Raw genomic sequence first — 15,280 nt, forward strand, 5'->3', positions numbered from 1 at the left:
TGGTCTATAGTGTGCTAGATGTTGTCCATATGTACACAGGAAGGCCCAATTCCTGTCCTGGAGAGCTTATAATTAAGGTTACGATTATGTCACGGACATCGGGGAAGTCACGGAATCTGTGACTTCCAGCAACTTTCATGACATTTAGGACCCCTACAGCTGACCAGCCACCCTGTAGTATGATAAACCATATCTGACTGAATTTGCTACTTAGGGTATACTGAGCATGCTCAGTAACATCTGCTGAGGCCAGCAATGGGGGACCCCTGCAGCAGCCCCCCACAACTGACTGGCTGCCGGCACAGGTGGGGACCCCTGAGCTCTCCCGCCACCACCACTGGTAGGTCCCCCCCACTGCAGCTGCTCAGCCTCTGCGAGCAGCCAGCACCCCTATCCCCTGCAGCTCCCAGCTGCCTCCAACGGCAGCAGAAGGGCCCCCCACAGTTGCCCAACTGCCAGCAGAGGTGGCGGGGGGACGCCCTTCAGCTCCAGCCCTGCAGGGCAATGGGGACCCTGCAGTTCCCATATGCTGCAGGCAGGGGGAGGGGGCAGGGTGCTGGATCCTCCTCCCTCCCCTTTTGTCAGGGATGATTTTAGTAAAAGTCAGGGACAGGTCACAGGCAATAAACAAAAAATCACCGAAGCCGTGACCTGTCCCTGACTTTTACTAAAAATGTCCATGACAAAATCGCAGCCTTACTTATCAGACAAACTCGAGGCAAAGGCTGGGGGAGAGGGCTAAAACATAAAATCAAAACGTTAAGATGGCCCCTCTGTCCACCATTACTAGTGTTAGCTTCACAGCTTGTTGTTGTTTAATGAAAAGGAGTACTTGTGGCACCTTAGAGACCAACAAATTTATTAGCGCATAAGCTTTCGTGAGCACGAAAGCTTATGCGCTAATAAATGTGTTAGTCTCTAAGGTGCCACAAGTCCTCCTTTTCGTTTTGCGAATACAGACTAACACGGCTGCTACTCTGAAACTTGTTTGTGTGTTACAGTAGGGCCTCAGGGCTGGCCAGGGAGCGGGCCCCATTGTGCTCGGCACTGCCCAGGCACAGAACAGCACAGTCCCTGCCCTGACGAGCAGTGATGTGAATAGACAAGACGGACGCACAGTGCGGGAAGGGGGTAGAACACACAAGCAGTGTGACCAGTAGGAGGCAGCAAATGCCAGGTTAGGTCCATGAAGCTAAATGGGAGCGGGGGGAGAGAAGAGGGTAAGAGGGCAGGGGCACCGGAACAGGGAGTCCAGGGGGCCATGGCCCCCTCACTTTTAGCCTTCCCACTTTTTGCCGGCTGTAAGGGTGAGCGACAGGGAGGAGGAATCTTGGGGGGAAGAGGCGGGATGGGGGGGTGGGGTCATGGTTCGGGCACCAGAGCTGCCCCCGCCCCCACTCTTAGGAAGCTTCTGCCACCCCTGTAAGCTGAGGCGAAGAGAGTGGGAGGGTTGCGCAAACAGCCAGGCAGCACAAGGAAGAGAAAGTCCAGTCAAAACTAGAAATTCTCTCAATGGCTGAAGGAGCAGATCTCCCGCCTTTGGCTGCTTCTGCTCCTACTGCCTGGAGTTTCCTGGCAGTGTAGGTGCTGGGCCTAGGGGCGCTGCTGCAGCCCCTGCCTTGAAGTGGTTTCCATTCTATCCAGGATTTACAGTTTGGTTCAATGGCTCTGAGCACGCCCATTATAAATGTTGTTCCAGCACCCCTAATTGGCTGGCTCTGCAGTTTTCTCCCAAGTCCATGCGGAGAGCGGGAGGCTGTCTTCACTCACTATACCATTATGGGTCCAGCAGGGATGCTGGGGCGGGGACGGATGGCCCTAGGTGTGTGGCCCCATATTAACCCCCCTTCCTCCCCCCACAAATGCAGAAATCCCTGTTCGGTTGCTTCTGCCCCTACTGTCTGGAGTCTCTGACTGAGCAGTGCCTAGCCCTGCAGAGGGCGATTCCCAAATCACTCATGCATAAGATACTGCAGCTGAACTACAGAAACTCCCTTTATTTGCTCATAATGGCCAATCAGCGAATATGCCATGCTCTGCAGGCAGGCAGACTATGCCCTGCCTTGCGCTTAGTGTGACTGTCATTCTGAGCTGGTTAAGTGGTGTTGAGTGCCTGCTGCTACTAGATGTCTTTTGGTAATTCATGCTGCTGATTTCCACACTCCGTATAGAGTGCAAATGACCATGTCGCAAGACAACGGAGACTTATTAGAAGGGTAAGGACAGATACACAGTTACTTACATTTGGATTTGAAGCAGTGCTGATTTTATATCTGAGAGAAGGCAGTAGAAAAACAGTGCAATCCACTGAAGCATGACTAATCAGTTTGCAAAAATGTTCAGCATTCTCTAAAGTATTTCTTCTTTGAACTGCTATATTAACAGAGTAGGATCTATATCATTTATAATTATATGGCATTCACCGGACCTTCTTGCATTCTGCTTTCTTTACTCACTGAGTGCATCCAATGCCCTAGTTTCATTAGAACACTGGGAAGGTAGGTGTGTAACTTGCATTATTGTGGCTTCTGAGAGGAGAGTGGGATTATGTTAAGCTTCTCCTTTTAGAAAGGATTCCAAGGGGTTCAGATATTTTATGCATACTTTGAATTTTTACAGTGTTAAACTTTCAGCAGTTTTCTCTGGTAAAAAGGAATCTCACAAGGAAGTGTACTTGTACTTAAAAAATAAAACAAAAATCAACTTTCTGCACAGAAGTAAAGAAAATTTAAAAAAAATTAAAAATGTTATTAGTAACAGCATCTAAAGACTTTTACTTAGATAGGAGCATGTTTCAGATCAGTGTTAAATATGCTGTTATACTGAAGGGCCTAGGTTAACAAAGGGTAAATAACTGTAATACACTCAGCCTACAGATGACAATTTTAAAATAGTAAATATAGCAGGCTCAGTGGGGGTCTCAGTTGTATAGTTTATTCATACATGATATTGTCTTAGACACTTAATGGCTCACAGGGATGCTGGGGCTTGGGGCTAATCAGTGTCTGAGATCCTTCCAGGAGCAGAGCAATAGGTAGCACAACTGAAAAGTGTGATGATACAGGCACTATGAGACACTGTCACAAAATGTGTTTCTCTCAAATTTCTACGCCTGGTTCTTGAGCATGGAAAAATCATGCTGTTTTTCTTCACTAAAGTGTTCGGCTTTTTAAAGAAAATGTTTTGCAAAATCCTCAGTGTAATTACTAACCTCCGATTGCCTTATTTTGAGCTCTGATCTTTTTCTCATTAGGGTGATATTGTTAACACACTTCCTGTTTTCAAGGTCTATTTCTTTTTCAGTTTGATAGTTATATGTTTGCAATTTTTTTTTAAAAAGGAAGCAACAGATTCCAAGTCACAAGACAGTTTGTTAGTTAGAACATCCAAAGTCAGGGAGAGACGGAGGAGAAAATGAGTCCTTGTGACTTTGTAAAAATTACCCAAGCTAGCTTGTGCACCATGTACTAGTGAAATCTAGTCTTTCTTTAAAAGGTGCAAAATACCAAATTTCAACTGTTTTGACATTTCCCAGGGTACATTAACCTTGCCAGTCCAAAGTCTATTATTCTTTCTGCCATTTCATGTACAACAATTTTATGTCTTGTGCTGAACTTTGGCCAGAACTTTTCAGCTGGTTTATTATCCCATTACCAGTCATCCTGAGATCATCTAAGAAGCACTCATCAAAGATTGTCCTGATGCATCAGGCCATAATATCCAAGTCTCCTAAAGAAAACAAATGCAGTCAGGGTAAGGCACTGAAGTAATCCTTTGATTACAGTATGCTGCATTTGGGTTTTCACCTGCATTTTGCAGCTGCTTTTTGCTCAAACTAGCACTTTGGGGCTGACGTTTTAATTGATTTGAATGCACATAGCTGTAGTAACTTATTTCTTTCTCATACTTCGTGGTTGAACAAATTGTGGGTTACACAGTACTGCCAGGAGGCCATTCCAGCAACAATGTATGGAGGCATTTCCACGTTGTAGGAGACTATTATTCCCTCAAGCCAGTAATTTTGTCTCAAGCAGTGACTTCAGAAGATGGGGAGTGGGGGGAACCCTGATGCAACTAGCCAGTTACGCTGCATGTTGAAGGGATGATTCCTTTCTGACCACTATAATGATCAGCTTATACCAGGAAGCATGAGATTTATTTCCTGTATTTTAGCATGCTTAGTTACTAATGTTTTTATTATAAAATAATCTAGGCACAGTATTTGACACTCTGATCCCACTGCAGTAATGAATTCTGTAGACTGAGAGCAAGCTGTATGAAGAAATATTTTCCTTAATTTCATTGAGAGCCCTTGTTCTCATATTACAGGGCAGGTAGGGGAAAGGACGGGTCTGATCATTTTTTTGTTCTGCCTTTATTAATTTTGGCCATCTTAGAGATGGACCTGAACCAAAAGCCTGGATGCAACTGTAACACCGACAGATCCCAGTCGTCGTCTGGTGGCATCAAACCTCGGGCCTCTGGAGCTTAGTGCATGATCTAAAAGCCATATGGCTCTTAGCAAAGGCAGTCGAACAGACTCATTAATCTCTTTCTCTAACTCTAAGTGGTCTCCGTGCCACTAGATGGGACAAAACACCACACCCAGGGTGTGTGTGGGTTACGTACTTCCCCTAGCTGAGGAAGCGTGTCCCACGCTTCAGAGACTTCCCAGTTGAAATCCCAGACGAGCGCTCCCACTTGTAACTCTGACAGACCCAGGTCGTTGGTGGGCGGGATCGAACCTGGGGCCTCTGGAGCTTAGTGCATGAGACTCTACCGTATGAGCTGAAAGACATATGGCTCTTGCCTAAGGCTGTAGAGCAGATTCATTAATCTCTCTCTTGTGGTCTCAGTGCCACTGGATAGGACAGAACACCACTCCCAGGAGGTGTGTGGGTTACACAACCATCACCAAACTTTGGAAAAGTTTAGGTCAGGATCCAGACTTCGCAGCTGGTCCTTATTTCTATAATGGACCAAACCAAAACCCCACATTTGGCCACCACCTGAACTATGCAGCTGGGGTCCTATCTCAAGTCCATTTAGTCCTTTGTTCCAGGGTGAAAGGGGGCAAAGAGCACTGCTTATTCTCCACCTCTGAGGCAGGGACCACTTCGTCTTTGTAGCTTTTTCTAACTAGTTCAGGAATGGCATTGAATGAAGGGTTACCACCAGTCCTAAGATTTATGGGCTGATCTCAATTCTGATCAGTGAGTTTAGAATCTGCAGGGTAGTTTACTGAGCCTTGGATTTAATTTGAATCTGAAAATGTCATAATCTGAGGATGGTGCATCTTTAGATGGTGACATTGTGTCTGTATATGATAATATGGCACCAAGACAAGAGGGCATTCTCTGTCTTAAAAACCTAATGCAAAGGGATTTAACATCTTACAGTAGAAACTGACAGAAGGTGATGGGTGGAGGCTGTGTGGGAGAATAAGGGACAGATAAAGGAATATCTAAAATGACACAGACTTTCTTATTTCCTAACGGCACATTTACTACAAAGCTAGGGGATTAGTTATGTGGTGTATTAGTGGACTTATCATAAATGCTATCATTATAAGAAATGAGAAGCTCAATAAAAGAGGATTGGAAGTAGTAGGTTTTGTCATTCTTTAATAATTTTTTTTTTTGACAGATCTGTATCAGATCTGCGACTGGCCCTGGATGAATGTATGACTGCTGTGGATTTATTTCTAAGCAACAAGTTTCCTGAGGCCCTTGCTTCCCTACAAGCAAAGTAAGTTGAATACTTTTACAGCTTTTTGCTTTGTTTTTGTTTTTTTCTTTGCATCCTTCATCTTCCATTAGAACTGGCACTACACTTTTGAGCACTCGACAGATAAATAATATTCCTTTTGGATTGGAGGAGGTGGGAAAAATAAAATAACCTTTTAGGTCATACACAGTAAGTTGCTGGTGTTGGAAGAAGGAAAGTTTTCCATTCCCCCCACCCCACCCCAAGACAGGTAAATGGCCTGGTATTGATCAGTGGTTATAGTACTTTCTGCAGCTTCCATATCAGCAACATCTTGGGGTTGTCTATATGGTGATTTAGTCCACACCAGGAGGGTGTGAATTTTAGTGCATGACAAGGCAGTTGAACTATCTTATCCATGTGGACCCTGCTGGCATTCACTAAAAGTTCCCTAGTGCTGGTTAATATAATACTATTTGAAGCAGGACTACATTAAAGCCAGTAGAGAACTTTCTGTGCATGTCAGCAGGGTCTACACAAGCTAGGCCATGCACAACAAGCTAGTACAGACTAAAATTTACATCTCTCTGGTGTGGACTAAAGCACCATATAGACAAGCCTATGGTGAATGAAATGTTGACTCTTGTTTACCAAACAGTATGTTCTGTAACACGCAACCCGATTCTCACAGTTGTGCTTATCAATGAGTACAGGTTCTGGTGTAGTTTCGTACAAGGAACATACTGGGAAAAAAAAAAAGGTTATCAGACTGTACATCATAGTTGAAAGCAATCTCCTCTTGTCTGTGTCATTAGCATGTCAGATTATAAAACCTGAACAAGTAACTGTTTACTGTTTATTCTGTTTCCCTTTTCCCAGTTCATGCTCCTTGTCCTTACTTTCACATTTCTGAACATCTTTCTTTATCTCTACTCATTTCTTTCCACTGCCTCAGCTCCTTTGATGCCTTCCATCTGACAACTGTTTTTTCTCTTTTTTCCACTTTATGCCTCCTTCCATGCTGCTTCCTCCTTTAATGATCTCCATTCACATACATATCCTTTCCTGAGGCTCACTTCTTCCATCAGCCCTTTCAGTGATAATCACACAAGCAATGGAGAAACCTTTAATTAATTAATTTTAATTTTCTATCATCCTATGTGAATAGTACTTACTAAGCAACTTAGGGCTAGTCTACACTGGCAACGTTAAAGCGCTGCTGTGACGGCACTTTAACGTGGCTTGTGTAATCATGGCGCAGCGCTGGGAGAGAGCTCTCCCAATGCTTTAAAAAAACCACCTCAACGAGAGGTGTAGCTCCCAGCGCTGGTGCACTGTCTACACTGGCGCTTTACCACACTGAAACTTGCTGCGCTCAGGGGGGTGTTTTTTCAAACTCTTGAGTGAGAAAGTTGCAGTGCTGTAAAGTGCCAGTGTAGACAAGCCCTTCGATAAGGCCAGGTTTTAGGATCCAAGCCCAAATTCACCAAGTGCCATTGATGTAGCCATCCCAGTGTAAACCCAAGTGTACACAAGGAAAGCCACAGCTTCAGTGGAGCTCAACACTGTTTGAAACTAGGGTAAACTCATAGGAAGGTAAGAATTGTCATACTGGATCAGACCCAAGGTCCATCTACTCCAGTGTCCGGTCTCTGACAGTGGCTAGCACCAGTGGTTTCAGAGGAAATTAAGGAACTCCGCAGTAGGCAGATGTAAGGTAACTTGCCACTCATAACAGGTTTCATCCTGATCTCAAATAATAGATTGAGACTGGGTTAAGACCTGAAGCAAGGAGTTTAATATCCCTTCTACAAAAAATTGTTAGACTTAATTATGCTAAGTCTGGATATTCTTGATATCCATATAAATGTCCAATCCCTTTTTGAATCTTGTTGAGATCTTGGCCTTAAACACCTTAACTTTGAATTCATTGCCATAGTATCTTTTCACACAATATGTAATTAATTTCCTTTTCTCAGTTTGAATTTTGCACCTTTTAAGCTTATTGAATGTCCCCTTGTGTAAAGAGGATCAGTGTAAATCTGTTTTTTCCTTGCCTGTATTTGGACTTTATACTGGTGCAGTGGCTGGCCATTAATTGATTGTTGGATTTCGGGCCAATTCCCAAAGCAGACAAGATCTCAGTGGACATTTGAAAGGTTTTCTTTGTGACCTTGAAGACTAGAGAGTTACTTTTTTTTAAAGGAGTGCTTTGCTTCTGAAATACATTTATTCAGCAAGTAAAATACACACACACACACACACACACACACACACACACACACACACACACACACACACACACACACACACACACACTCTGTAGCCATGCTGACAGTTGCAAAATTGCATTATACACACAACTCTGGTTATAAGCAATGAGGGCACATGATCACTTTTTAAATTTTTTGGGCCTCTCTTTATTCCCACAATTTTCATACTTTAACTTGCATCTGCCTGAGTTCTTTGCTTCCCAAGTCCTTTTGTATTTTATTGCCAACTCCCACCACTGCTGCCACGGGTTGCTTTGCCTAGTGTTGTGCCATCAGCAGATTTCGTCATTGCTCCTTCCTTACTTCAAGCTGCTGATGTATACAGTGAACACAATTGTATATAGGGCCAGTTCTTGTTTTGGCTCTTTGCTATGTCACTTTCTTTCATCCTAAACTGCTCCTGTTTACAAATACCCTGTGATATCAGTGATTTGTTGGGCTGGAGACAACCTGGACTCTAGTCACTGGTGTGAAAGAGTTAAAAGAAAACAAAATGGCTGCCTTATAAGTCTTTTTGTATTTGCTCAGAGAGCTGGGATTGGCCTGAGACGTACAGAAAAGCAGCTGGGCCACCAGGTTGCAGCAGCTGTCCTTTTCCCATTTATTGCTACACCCAGCCTCACGCCCCACCTCCATATAAAATAAATCTGTGTTGTGCAACTCTTCCCTGCTCTTCTCACCCTGTCCACACTGTCTGTCACAGCAGGAGCCACCAAAGGAAAGTACTGTTATGCTTGGGATGTGTCAAGGATTCATTCCAGTGGGTGTCATGTATCTACCCTATTTGGGCACTGACCCCATTCCTTGATACCAAAGGTACTGGCTTTGTAGGTTGCACTGTTGGTGATACTGTGTAAAATGTGGTTTTGGCAAACTCTGGCATCAGTGAGCTTTCTAGTGGTTTGGGATGATATCTTCCTTATTCACAGTGCTGTAGTGTTGTATTTTTGTCGCATGGGAGGATGTCACAAAATGGTAAGAAGAGCAGCAGTATTTTCACTGGTTTCAGAGTAGCAGCAGTGTTAGTCTGTATTCACAAAAATAAAAGGAGTACTTGTGGCACCTTAGAGACTAACAAATTTATTTGAGCATAAGCTTTCGTGAGCTACAGCTCACTTCATCGGATGAATTCAGTGGAAAATACAGTGGGGAGATTTATATACACGGAGAACATGAAACAATGGGTGTTATCATACACACTGTAAGGAGAGTGATCACTTAAGATGAGCTATTACCAGCAGGAGGGGGGGGATGGAGGAAGAAAACCTTTAGTGATAATCAAGGAGGGCCATTTCCAGCAGTTGACAAGAACGTCTGAGGAATGGTGGGGGTGGGGAATAAACATGGGGAAATAGTTTTATTTTGTGTAATGACCTATCCACTCCCAGTCTTTATTCAAGCCTAAGTTAATTGCATCCAGTTTGCAAATTAATTCTAATTCATCAGTCTCTCGTTGGAGTCTACGGTGCTAATAAGTGATGGTCACATAAACACCACCCTATACTGGAAACCTACTGACAAAGTAAAACTATTTCCTCATGTTATTTCCCCGCCCCCCCACTGTTCCTCAGACATTCTTGTCAACTGCTGGAAATGGCCCACCTTGATTATCACTGCTAAAGGTTTTCTTCCTCCACGCCCCCCCCTCCCCCCGGTAATAGCTCATCTTAAGTGATCACTCTCCTTACAGTGTGTATGATAACACCCATTGTTTCATGTTCTCTATGTATCTAAATCTCCCCACTGTATTTTCCACTGAATGCATCCGATGAAGTGAGCTGTAGCTCACGAAAGCTTATGCTCAAATAAATTTGTTAGTCTCTAAGGTGCCACAAGTACTCCTTTAGTATTTTCACTGAAATCATGTGCAAAATGTCCCTCTGCCCAATGTGGGTATGTTTACTTTGTGTTTAAAAGAGAAAAGATCCATTTTTGTGAAGGAGGATAGTAAAATGCTTCAAAAATAACACTGAGACCCCTATTGTGAAGGAGCCTATATATTTGTCTATCAATCCATTTTTATTCTTGTTCATTGCATATAGTTTCCATTCTGTTTTCATAGGGCCCTGTTGAATTCATTTCATGAACTGACTTTATGTCCTCATATCTTGAATATGAATTTATTTAATTGCAAAACCATTTTCAAACTGATCTTTCATCTTAGTGCATTGTTAAAGGGAGGCCCCCACCCTCTTAGCTCTTGACACCACAGGCAATACAGAGTTATAATCCCTAAGAGTTTAGTGGAGAAACAGGAAAAGGTGAATTTCATTGCTAATGATCTTCATTACAGACACACTCCATCTCTTTAGGAAATGACAATAGTTGTGGAGTGCAATGTGTAATAATACGTAACATTTTCTTGGGGGGGGGCATCAGTTCCTCATTGTTGCTTTTTAGCATGCTGAGATTTGAAATGAGTTTTCACAGCTTGTAAAAGTATTTATTTTTCAAAATTCTTACCTGTTGTCCCAATAATTCTTTGGTTTTAAGATTTTGTGGATTTATCACTTATGGTGTGGGACATTATTCCGTTCTGGGTTACACCATTGCAATTCCACTGAAATAACTAATTTAGCCACATTTGGCATCTAAAATCAGTTTATCTCCATTAACCTTTATCTCATTTGCACCAGGTGTAACTGAGAGCAGAACTAGATGCAGCATATGGGACAATATCTATTGCAGCAGCTGAGACAGAGTTATAACTGACAGGTCTTTCCTAGCAGTTTAAAAATAAATACCTTGGGAAGGTGTCTGGGTGCTTCTGTGTAGTGGTAAAAGCTCTGTTCCTGATAGAAGAACATGTCAGAAAGGCAGATCTAGTGTCATTAAAATATTTATGTGGCTTCTTTCTTCAGATTACATGAAGATCGTTTGGTTGCTGCTTTTTCGATTTTAGAGTCAATTTTCCTCTTCTCTCCACTAATAATATTTGTCCCAATTGTAGGGTCCAATTTCTGACATATTCTTCACCATGGGGAACTGGGCTTTGAGGTTTTATTTTTATTTCATTTTTTATGTAGAATATTAATCTTTCCCAATCTTCAGACACCCTAACAATTAACAAAAAAGCCATCAAAGTACACAACAGTAGGTGCCTTGAGGTCAACAAATCTTAGCTATTTTGGAAGAAAGGATGGGAATGAATATGAAAGTTGAGGGGCTGTCATGGCGGACCACCCTGCCAACTGCTCCCTTTCTTGTTAAGCAAGAAAGTTCCTGCTCTAATACATCTGTTGATTGTAACTGTGGCAGTGTCTCACAGGAAGAGGGTTGGTTTCTCAGGTGGATGGCTCCAAGCCCTTTCGAGCTTGCAGTCAAACAAACACCTTTAACTCCACCCAGAAACCTGAAGGAAGTGGATGAAGCTCCCAAAGTGCTGGTGGGGTACTCTACCTAATACACAGGATGATGCATTGTGCACTGGCTTCCGTTTCTCAATGAATTTACAGTGTAGTGCCATAAGGAGTGGCACATTGGAGTTGTCTAATCCGGAGGAGACAGAGGCATGGATCATGGTGGCCATCCGAAAGAAAAGGTCACAACTTCCTGTGCAGATGTGGATGAATAAAAGCCCTTTTGGGCACTGCTGCTGAGTTATATGCTCATGTAACAGCTGGGGATCTAGCAATGCACCTAACTGGCAAGCCCCCGAGTTACAAGTGTTTGAATAAATACCTTCTGTCAGCCAGGTTGATGTAATCATCATCAGATCCTCCTACTGCTTCCCCAATCTATCATCGTTCTTCCAGTCTTATATGACTGAAACTCTGCCAGCTTGGTCTTATCCCTGGGTGAAACTGGCATTGCCTGACACCTGCCTGGGACAAGGTTCCTACCTTTATAGGCTTCTCTACAAATACCTTTCTAGCCAGTGTTTGCTCATGACAACTTTTGGATGCAATGTAAAACCAGGGTCCTGAATACTTGTGGTCATTAAAGGTGCCATGGCTCCATTCTTCAGGACTCATGGCCACATTCCAGCTGGGAAATTACATTCTCCAAACCAAAAATTCACGTGTAGTTTCACTATGATATGGTATTCTTCACTTTCTGCCACGTTCTGTCCCCATGCTGTGATGTCCTAGAAATTGTTCAGACCCACTTTCTTCTTGGGTGCAGATTATATTTTATTCTAAACCCATCCACCAACACCCATATAGTGCAACATCACAGTTTTAATCTCTACTTCTTCCAACATTTCTTAGCTAGGGTCCTAGGAGGAAAGGGAATCTCCCTCTCTCTAGGGAGCTCCTTCAGTCCAGGTGCAGCTAACCTTCTCCTCAGTACCACCTCCCACCTTTTATCCTGTTGGTCAGCTTGGGGCCTAATTCATTCCTTACCTCCCCAGCATCTCCTTCTGATTAGCTCATTATTGAGTCAGCTGTTATTGGGGCAACTAATTGAGACTTCAGTAATCAGACTGCTGACCCACGTGGCAGATCTCAGTGCTTTGTAACATTGCCCTGAACTCTTTTGTAGCTGCTCTTTATTTAAAGTCTACTTTCTTTCACCCCCAAAATGACTGCATTTCAATTGGATGAGTGAAATGATTCTTTCCTATACATATAGTTTTGTAACCAGCAGGTAAAATTTATTGAGCTTTGGGATCATTAGATAAAATGCACTACAGAAATGTCAGCCAATGTTGCAGGGGAACTGGTGGGAAGGGACAAATCTGGTTTTACCGTTCTCTGGAGTCAGCTATAAAATTATACTGATTTGTGTCTCCGATGGGGGCTTGAATAATACTGACAGAAAATGGCCAAAATACTTGCTGGCCTGCTTCTGCACTTACGTATGCTAGCATAGATCAGAAGATCCTCAGAGGAAAGTTGCTGTTACAGAAGCACAGATTAGTATTTATTACTTATACAAACCTGCTCATTAGCCTCCTGTTTGTGTAATTCTGGCAACAGCTGAGAGCAAACAGATCATGTACTAGTGGCAGAAACTTCTGATTAAAAAAAACTAAATGGGAAGGCACAGCTTGTATCCATTCATATAAAAAGATTAGGTCAATATAAGTCAATAAAACACTTGTTTTTAGAGGGATTTAATATAATTAATGCTCAGTTTGCACTAATTTGTTATCAGGCTAGTGTGATTTAGAAAACAATGGTGAAGCCCTGGTTGTTGGAGGAGAGTGGTTTTTGTAATGGGTTTCTTATTGGACTGGCTTGTTTTCAACTCTTTACTGTTGTTCTTTATTTCTAGCGAATCTCTATTCTCTCATGAGAAGTATGGAATTGAGACCGAAGTCCTCCGCACATAGAACAATGCAGCATGGGCAAAGGAATTATAAGCTTTTTTTTCTCTTCACTGGCCTGCTGGTCTGCTTAGCCCTGCTCTGATGAGGCCACTTCTAAGGATAGAGAGGTTTGGTCTCCGCAATGCATTCTTCCTTTGGCCTTTTGTGCTGAAAATGCCATAAACCGGTTCAGTTGATTTCTGGAACTTGTGGGCCCTGTTTACTCTCTTGCATCCCTCTTTTTACATGTGATGCTGATCAAGATCCAACATGCTGCTTTAGGCCTCTTCCGAAAAGCTGTTACAGTTCTTATTTAATGGTATAGATTCAGAAAAGGCCAAACAGAACCATTGTGATCATCTACTCTGATCTCCTGCACAACACAGGCCATAGGACTTCACTGAATTAATTCCTGTTTGAACTAGAAAAACATCCAGTTTATTAAAAATATGCACTTCAGTTCTAGTTTGTTTGTCCAGTTTCAACTTCCAGCCATGGGATCTTGTTATACCTTTGTCTACTATGCAGAAGAGCCCATTCTGAAATTAAATAAACTCCAACAATCACCTCTGCATCAGAGGTACATCCTCATCCGGGATATGATACTGGCTTGAAAAAAAATGTTACATCTGTACATGTTTTAAGATTCAGGGTACAACAATTTTTGGGCCTGGATGTACTAATTACTATTCTCTCAAGGAGCTACAGGTCAGTTTCAGTACTAGAGAAAAATCTCAGGATTATCCTCTGCCCTTTATTTAATACTCAGTGTATCAGACTCACTGCTGGTCTTGCTCTCTTTGCAGTTTTGTCATGGATGATATAACCCGAGAATTGAACCTCATGGAATGCTAATGATGAGACCAAACCATCTGTAGTTCCGATTGCAGCTTGGGCACATTACTGTTCTTGAGGTGGCAAATAAGTTGAAAGCAGAAGATTCTGGGAAGCTCCTGTCTAGCACATCCATTTACACTTGCGTGTAAAGCTTTTTCTACATCAGATGTAGGTGAATGTCCCTTTGCAATCCAGATTCTTAAAATGAAACATGGAGCCTTGTTATCTGTTGGGCTCTGCGCCTCTTGTTTCTAGAACCCTGAAAATCCACAGATATCTGCTTTGTATCAATAAGTATCTGAATCCACGGATGTGGATGTGATTGTATTGTTTACATCTTTGTGGATAGGATGTGGATCCAAATTTTTGCATCTGTGCACGGCTCTAGAGCAGCAGTGCTCAACCAGGGGTTCACAGTCCCCTGAGGTGTGTTTCTATTCTGTTGGTTGTTCTCCATGAGGCTGGGCTTTTGGGCCCTCAACAGAGTAGGTAAGCCAGGTCTGTTTGTTCGTGTCTCGGTGAGGATTGTCTCTGGGACCCTGGGGTCTGTGATCAGCTCTGTTTTCTTAAGTTTCTGAGTAGTTAATCCCTCATCAATGGGGAGGGATTGAGCTGAGCAATGAGGTTTCCCAGAGAGGTCAGTTGCCACCAAACTCCTCAGGAGACAAACAGAAACAGGAGTTTAGACAGGAAGTGTGAAAGGCTTTCATTATAGGTACAGTTCTACATTTAATACTTGTGGCACCTTAGAGACTAACAAATTTATTAGAGCATAAGCTTTCGTGAGCTACAGCTCACTTCATCGGATGCATCCGATGAAGTGAGCTGTAGCTCACGAAAGCTTATGCTCTAATAAATTTGTTAGTCTCTAAGGTGCCACAAGTACTCCTTTTCTTTTTGTGAATACAGACTAACACGGCTGCTACTCTGAAACATTTAATACTGTGATAGCCAGTGATGCAACAGTGCTTGTGACCCTCAAGGGATGTGCTATGTTTTCTTTCCTGCCTAAAGCCAGAATGGGTTTTCTCTGATTGCTTACTTTGCTTAAGAGCGTGTGGTGAGGGACCTTGTCAAAGACTTTCTGAAAGTCCAAGTAAGCTATATCCTTGTCCACCTGTTTGTTGTCCTCCTCAAAGCATGCTAATAGATTGGTGAGTCACGATTTCTCTTTACAAAAGCCATATTGACTCTTCCCCAATATATTGTA

At 42.8% G+C, this 15,280-nt stretch overlaps 1 protein-coding gene across 2 annotated transcripts in view; it reads left to right on the top strand.

The window, feature by feature from the left end:
- The window catches only part of TTC39A (tetratricopeptide repeat domain 39A), an 87,092-nt gene that overhangs the window by 11,997 nt on the left and 59,815 nt on the right, over nt 1-15,280 (top strand). Inside the window, exons 1-2 of one of the 2 annotated variants that reach the window (XM_038412385.2) lie at nt 2,005-2,216; nt 5,647-5,748. In XM_038412385.2, coding sequence (XP_038268313.1) covers nt 2,179-2,216; nt 5,647-5,748 — 140 coding nt within the window. In that variant the 5' untranslated portion in view covers nt 2,005-2,178. Of the gene's footprint in view, nt 1-2,004; nt 2,217-5,646; nt 5,749-15,280 lie in introns of those variants that run through there. The other variant, XM_043520248.1, reaches the window with a different exon arrangement.

Source organism: Dermochelys coriacea, chromosome 8, assembly GCF_009764565.3.
Source record: "Dermochelys coriacea isolate rDerCor1 chromosome 8, rDerCor1.pri.v4, whole genome shotgun sequence".
Lineage (NCBI taxonomy): Eukaryota > Metazoa > Chordata > Testudines > Dermochelyidae > Dermochelys > Dermochelys coriacea.